The 7,441-nt window shown below is 45.2% G+C and overlaps 1 protein-coding gene across 1 annotated transcript in view; it reads left to right on the top strand.

Annotated features, from left to right (window-relative positions):
- The first annotated feature begins 409 nt into the window (after positions 1-409).
- Positions 410-7,441, top strand: part of ELOVL2 (ELOVL fatty acid elongase 2) — a 75,725-nt gene continuing 68,693 nt past the window's right edge. Inside the window, exon 1 of the mRNA XM_067568423.1 lies at positions 410-542. Within this exon, the coding sequence (XP_067424524.1) occupies positions 540-542 (3 nt within the window). The 5' untranslated portion in view covers positions 410-539. The remainder of the gene's footprint in view (positions 543-7,441) is intronic.

Below are 7,441 nucleotides of genomic sequence, written 5' to 3'. Positions count from 1 at the left end.
AACACGGCCCCCCTCCCCCACACGTACCCATGAGGGTTGCAGCCTGGGCCCCCGTAAAGTGTACCCTCCCCCTATGTGGTGGCCCTGCTGACACAGTTGAATTCCCTGGGCCAAAGAACGTGAAAGAACGAGGCAGGCTGTGTTATCCCGCGCCAAAGGTCAGGCCCGCCCAGCCCAGCTGAGCGGGTTTAAGGGGATGCTGCCGCGGCCCTGAGCAGCCCTCCCCCCTTCTGCACCTGCCCGCCGGCGCTCGCAAGAGGGTGGGAAAAGAACCTTCCCCGGATCCGCCTCCCCTCTGAAGTCACCAGCCCCCGGTTGCGGCAGGGGTGTGTGCGTGGGGCGGGGAAAGGGAGCATGCGGAGGCCAGGACGCTGCTTAAGCCGGAGGGCGGGGAGGGGGAGAGAAGACAGGGAAGGAGCCGAGTGGAGCAGCGCTGAGCCAGCGGCGGGCGGGCGGAAGGGAGCTGGATACCCTGGACAGCGCATCGCTTCTCTCGCCCTCCGCAGCGGCAGCATCCGCGCCGGCCCGGCTCTTGCACCATGGTGAGTGGAGGGGGCTCAGCCCCGCCCGTGTGGGGCGGCCAGCGGAGCCGCGAGTCCCCGAGCCCCCCGCGCGGCTGGGAAGGAGGGAGTGGGGCAGCCTCGGCCAGCCGCCGCCGCGCTCGCTCCCATTGTGCAGGGCAATGGGGGGCGCCCCCGGCTTCAAGGGGACCCGGTCGGGCCGCGCAAGAAGCGGCTCCAATGCCTCCCCCCCGGCACACCCACACCTGGCCCCGGCCCGTGCCAGCAGCCCCTGGCCAGAGATCGGGGCCCCCGCCCAGCCAGTGACCATGAGGAACAAAAGGAAATGGCTGGTGCGTGTCTGCGGCAGGCGCAGGTGGGGAAATCAGGCTGCACCCCCCGAGCCGGCAACGTGCCATTGAGAGGGAGCCGCTCCCCCGCCGGGGCAACGCGCCTCCCGCCCTGCTGGCGGGGGCTCAGCCCCTGGACAGCTCTCCCGCCCTGCACGAGGCAGGGGGCCCCACGAGCTCCCCGGCAACCCCAGCAGCAGCAGCCGCCCCGCGTTTGTTCCCCTGTGACTGGAGCCTCCCCCTGGGGCTCTCCGTGGAGAGGCGGTTAAACCCCCCTGGCCTTGATCCACCCATGCCCTGGCACCGAGCAACCCTAAAGCCGGCTTAGCCTTGCAGGATTGGCCCCCGGGGAGAAGGTTCCGCGGGTGGGGTAGCGCTCCTGTGCCACCCCCAGCCCTTCCTAGGGCGAGGTCAGGGAGGAAAGCCAGTGGGGGTGGGTGGGGTATCGCTACCTCCAGCAGCCGGATAGCTCGGGGCTGAGGGGGAGTAAAGGGCATTTTAACCCCCTTTCTCTCTGCCAAAAAACTGCCCCTCCAAACTAAGATCCCTGATCTGAGCAGCTCCACGCTGTGAGGAAGTTTAGATCTGAACGTGGGCTCTGAGAAATCAGTCAATTAACTTCATGAAGCACTCCATGTCTTCATTTCCTTGGTAGCAAGTTCTAGCCCCCCCACATCCACACCACTTGAAGGGTTGGAGGATTTACGTTCCCTTATCTTCATTAGTGGATCGGGACTCAGAAGCCAGGGCTTTAGTTCATAGCTCTGCAACTGCAACTGGCCTATTGGGCGACCTTAGACAAGTCAATTTCTTCCTGTGCCTCAGTTTCCCTATTGGTTAATGGATGTCTTGTAAAGTTCTTTGAGACCTAAAGGTGAAGAGGGCTATAAAAAAAACATGATATTATTGTGGTTATTTATATAGTGTGCTCTCTGCAGTGATGTGTCACAGCGCACTTTAGTTTATATTTAACACTTTGGATGGTATGGGGAATGCAAAGTTTACTTGAACAGAAAATGAAAGGCCCCTATCTATGCCTGACAAATACCGTAGGGCGTGATTTCAGAAGGAGAAATAAAATGAGAAGGAAGACTCAGGCCATCTTTACACTACAACATTATGTTGACTTAACTTAAATCAGCATACAGCCACAGTTATTAAATTGCTTGTCTTGGTGCTGTGTGTTCTCACGAGGAGCACCTGTATCAATTATGTTGTCAGAGTAGGGTATGGCAGGATGGCATCTGAAAAATCAGTAACGGTTGATGTAAACAAATGCAGTGTCCACACTGAGACACCAGGCGGGAAGGTGGTGTTAATAAACTGGCACTTAGGTCAGTGGGATTCAAATTTAAGTGAAGACGCTTCCCCACGTAAGTTATTGCAAGGCAGCTTACATTGATCTACTTGTGTAGTGTAGACCAGGCCTCACTCACAATACGAGTACAGAGTGGTGTTTTTGTGTTTAGTTATAGAAACCCCTGACCTACCCAAATAGAAATCATTAATTAACTTATGGGAGGGAGTCTTCTACCTCAATGACATTTGGTTAGCTTTTCACCTGTGACACCTATAAGGCCCAGATTGACAAGAAGGAAAGATCAGCTTCCTAAAAATAATCTAATGACAGTGATGAAAGAGTTAGTATTTTGGACCTGCAGTACCTTTGACTGTCAGTCTGTCAAGAGTTTAGTGTTAGAGATTCTATGGTTTGAATATTGCAAATAATTTACTGCTACAGTTCTTTATGGGAAAAAAAAGTAGTGACTAGTGTTATACATAAAAAAGGTTAATTCATAGCTTCGGTTCTAGTTATACGGTTTTCAGAGGGTTCACTTCACAGGAATGCACTAATATAAAACCCAAAACTCTGATTTTACAAGGTTCTTGGCACCTAAAACCGCAATTTCAAGATAGAATTAATAGAAATTGAGTCCTTAATTCTGAATCTATTTCTAAATATTCAGGCTAATGTGCACATACTGATTATTTGTGAATTATTTATTATTCAGTACACATTTCTGCATTAATCATGCATAAATACAATTTTTAGTGGAATAATTTTTTCATGCACTGAATGTAAACAGTATAATTTTAGTACTCATCTTTGGAATGCAAGGGTGTGAGAACTACAAAGTGAAACAATTCTGGCACCCATACTGCAAATGTGAGGATATTCTTATAATGTATTATTACTTTGCATGCATATTGTATATTCCACAGAGGAACCCAAAGCACTTTATAAACAGTAAGAATTCAGCCCCACAGTAGCCCTGTGAGTTAGAGCACTATTACCCATTTTACAGATGAGAAGAGTGAGGGACAGGGAAATTCAGTGCCTTGTCACAGGTGGTATGATTTAGAACAGAACCCAGTCATGTGGTTTAGCAAAAAGACCATTCTTTCTCTTCAGTGGTATTTATGTTGTTATCTGATGAAAAGCCATCTCACATGCATAAAAATAGTGTGAAAGCAGGTGTTTCAGCCATATGTGAGATCCAGAAAGACATCCACCACTTTTGAAGGTGTGTAGGCTATTGAAACGAGCAAGTTAAAGAAGAACTAACTTGGTTCTCCCCTCCAAGGGTTCATACATCCACATGTTAGTGCTCTAAAATGGAGACCGGGGCCCAAGTTATCCTATGTGAGTCTTGTTTAAATTGGCCATTTAAGGGCCTGATTGTGCCCGACTCTAGGAAGGTAGGAGGAAAACATATGCTGCACCCACTGAAAGAGTGACAGAGATGGTGTTGCAGTGTATACTGCCTGGGTTCTCCAAGAAGAGTTCCCACTCCAGCACTTACAATAGTGCAGAGCATGGCTTAAAAACCACAGTCCAACCACAAATGATTAACCCTTTTCAGGAAAGCTTTTTAAAAAAGGTGTTAGGTCTGATCCTGCTCCCACTGAAGTCAATGTCATTGTCTTTAAGAGAAGTAGCATCAGATCCAATGTCAGCTACATTTTTAGATACAGATGCTTATGTTGCATTCAAAAAGTGGTCCTGATTCACTATACTATTACTCCAGTTTTGCTGGCGTAACTGTTGGAATCAGCTCCAGTGGAGTAAATCTGTGCCCACAAGACATTTGCACCTGGAAATTATTATGTACATGGATTGATAAATTTTGCAGTAGCACCTATTATGAATATAAAATGGAACTGTTTCATTTTCCTTATATTATGAAATTCTTCAGATAAGCTCTTTTCTTTAGAACATTAGTAAAAGCCAATCTATGAACAATGATTGACACAAGATCATGGTGTTTCTTTTCCATTGCAAGGATATGGGTGATACTATCTCAAAAAGGAGGACTAATTTGCCCGCCCTCCCTGTAGAGTATATAGACATTTGAATCAATAACATTAAAGTTCCTGTAGTTGTGCAAAAGAAAATTAAGCCAATTCCAAACCTCAGTAACGCATTACTTAGAATACAGTCATGATGATTAGAGGTGAGCCTCATGTCCCAAAGAATACTGTGCAGCATGCATTGATGAGTGTATGAAGGTAATGATGTACAATACAATTAACAACCAGGTGTGCAGAACTGGTGAATCCGGTCACAGAACTGCCTTTGAGATTTTCTTGCTAATCAAAATTAAACATAGCTGTTTGAACTCGTCAGCATGCTTCATTTTTTGCTAATTTGAGAGCTGATTGCCAGTCAGTCACATTGGTGTAAGTACATTTACATCAGTGCAGTTACTCTGAATTTCCACAAATATAACTGACATCAGAGGCTGAACTTGAAACTCTTTTCTGGTTCACACGGAGGTTAATTAACTTCCAAGTAAAAATGAATGGTTCTTTGGATATCTGGAGGTCATATATACAGATACAGATATATACAGAAGGCCAAGTTCTGAGTCGTGTCGGTTTGGTATGTTTCTGTTAGCAAATTTTATCTATTCTTTTGCACCTGTATTGATCTGCTGGAACAGAAGGTGGTGTTCCATTTTTACCTCTTGTCACATAGAGCTAGTTGCATTGCAGAAGAACTTGGCCTAATGATGACGACGACGACAAGGAAAAAACTCAAAGTAGTATAAAAAGGCATTCCTGGGTTTGTACCCACATGTAGGTACATGAAAAATGTAATAAAATTAATTTACTGTAGTGTGCTTCTTCAGCAAGAGTGAGAAAAAAGTATTACTTTAATAGGAGCAGAGTCAGGGCAGAAGTCTTGCCTGAGTAAGAATTCTCATTGGAACAAATTTATTTGAGGTAAATGAAGTTACATTGGGGATAAATCTGGCCCATCAACTTCAATGGGATTTTTACCAGAGAAAAGACTTCAAGTGTCATTTGCCATTAACTTCAGTGGGCAAAAACTAGGACCTTCCTGAGAAGGTCACCATGTTGGTTAAAATATAGCTAGAACTCTTGATCCATATTTTGGTGGTGTTGCTGTGTTGCAGACTTCAGATGAATCAGGGATATAGTGACAATGCTTCAATAGTGGACAGGTGCCTTAACATAAGCATGGTGACTCAAAGCTAAATGTGCTACCACATAGCTAATCCAAAAAATCAATGGAGAATATGGATTATTGTCCAGAGAGTCGTGAGCACAGAAACACTGTTATTCTATGTTTTTAAAACTGTGTAATCTCTTGAATGGGTCAGCAATTTTATTAGGTGCCCTATTTAAGAAGAAACTTGCAGCCATGGAGCATATGTCTGCTCTCACTCGAGTCCAGTGTTATTGACCTCACTGCTGTTGGGTCGATGTGATAGAGCAGAATTTGGTCCACAATGTATTTTTTCCCTTTTATTTTGTTGAAGAAGCAAATCTAAATCAGACTAGATGATCATGAGGGTCTCTCCTGATCTTAAAGTCTATAAGTCTATGAGCTTTTGGTACATTTTTGCCTACACTTAACTCTTGGTATGACACAAAGGATACATTGGCCCAGATCCTCAGCTAGTAAAACTCAGTTTAGCCCTATTGACTTCAGTGGATGTATGCCAAGCTACATCAGTTGAGGATCTGGCCCACCATCTTGAACTCATAATGTTTAGTTGATTTGTCCCTTTCATTTGCATTGGGTCAACTCTTAACTTCACAGAGCAATAGGTGTGTAATGGTGCACAGTTTTGTAGCACCTTGCGTGTATGGCACACTGAGTAGCACTGTTAAGTCTGAGCATGGGGATGGTTAATCAGTGCTGAACTCTGTTGAACATGGCCATGACTGTACCCATCAGCTTGGCAAGATCTACAGGAACCACCGCAGTCCCCATCTGGGCTTTTTAGAAGGCCTAAGTGAATTAGGTGCCCAAACCCATTGGAATTTAATGGCAATTAGGTGCCTAATTCCCTTCTGCAACATTGAAAACCCTAGCCATCAGGTTTGGGGTACGTGTCATTGGCAATATGCAAAGCTATTATGTAAGAAAGGATGCACTGAAGAGCAGCAGCCTCCTCTCTATAGGCAGGAGGCAAATATAATAAGAACCAAAAATCTGAGTTCTCATAATCCATTAATGTTTATAAATGGCTTTGAGATACTCCAGTAAAAAGAGTGCAGCAAAAAAGCATCAGCAGTGTAGAGCAGTATGGGTTAGGTAATACAATGCTTTAGCCATCTTGCCACAATGTGCTGTTAACTGGCTATTACTACGTGCTCTCTGGACATCCCATCTCTATGCACTAGCATTCCTAGATACGTACACAATGGGCCAGCAACTGGGAGAAAGAGAGGTGTTTCTTTTCTGGCACAAATCCACTATTCACAAAGTACCCATTGCAAACAAAGATGTGTCTCAGCCTATATCTAACCTCACGAGGCATCAGCCTCACTAGTCCTTCCATCCAAAATCCAAGGCAATGTATCAAGTCTACACCAATTGAGACACAGGATTTATGTAACGTTTACAACACGTACACTCAGAAACCACAATGGTGTAGGGATATTAATGTGTGAGGATATATGATAGTTGGATATGAAAACTTCTTCTTGACATTTAAACACATCACCACATTTTAGACTTTACAGGGGATTTCTCAAACAAGAATGAATAGATGGCAGAATCAGCACTGAACACATTTGAGACATTATTTATATTGCCTATCTGCATTATGTATAAAAGCCAGAATTTGGTCCAGTGTGTCTCAGTTGTATTCACAGAACATGCTTTCTCTGGTGGCCAAAAATCTCACTTGTAGTTTTAAAGCAAATATAGAGAAAAGAATTTTCATATCCACTAAAACCTAAAGTACCATCTTGACAAGACCCTAGAGGCAATGGGCCCAATCCTCCACTGCCTTACAGCTTGTGTAGTTATTTACACATGTAGAAGTGGTTGTAAAGAGGCTGCTATTCTGATCAGCTACCTCACATTGTACAGGTATAAATGGTTATGCAAATATCAAAACAGTTGAGAATAAGGCCTCCCATGATTTCTACAGGAGATCTGAGAGTACTTAAGTGAAATAAGTGCAAGTTTGTATGCTAAGCAGGGCTTAAATTCAGCCACAGCTGTCCAGAGTAGAGCTCCAGTAAATATTTTCAAACCTCTGGGGGGCCACCAGTTTCAGGGGGGCTGCAGGGCCCAGGGCTGAAGCTCCAAGCCCTGGCACCCTCCAC

Source organism: Emydura macquarii, unplaced genomic scaffold, assembly GCF_026122565.2.
Source record: "Emydura macquarii macquarii isolate MOO-44397 ecotype Brisbane River unplaced genomic scaffold, CSIRO-AGI_Emac_v2 contig_2890, whole genome shotgun sequence".
NCBI lineage: Eukaryota > Metazoa > Chordata > Testudines > Chelidae > Emydura > Emydura macquarii.
This window is presented reverse-complemented; position numbering and strand designations above follow the sequence as displayed.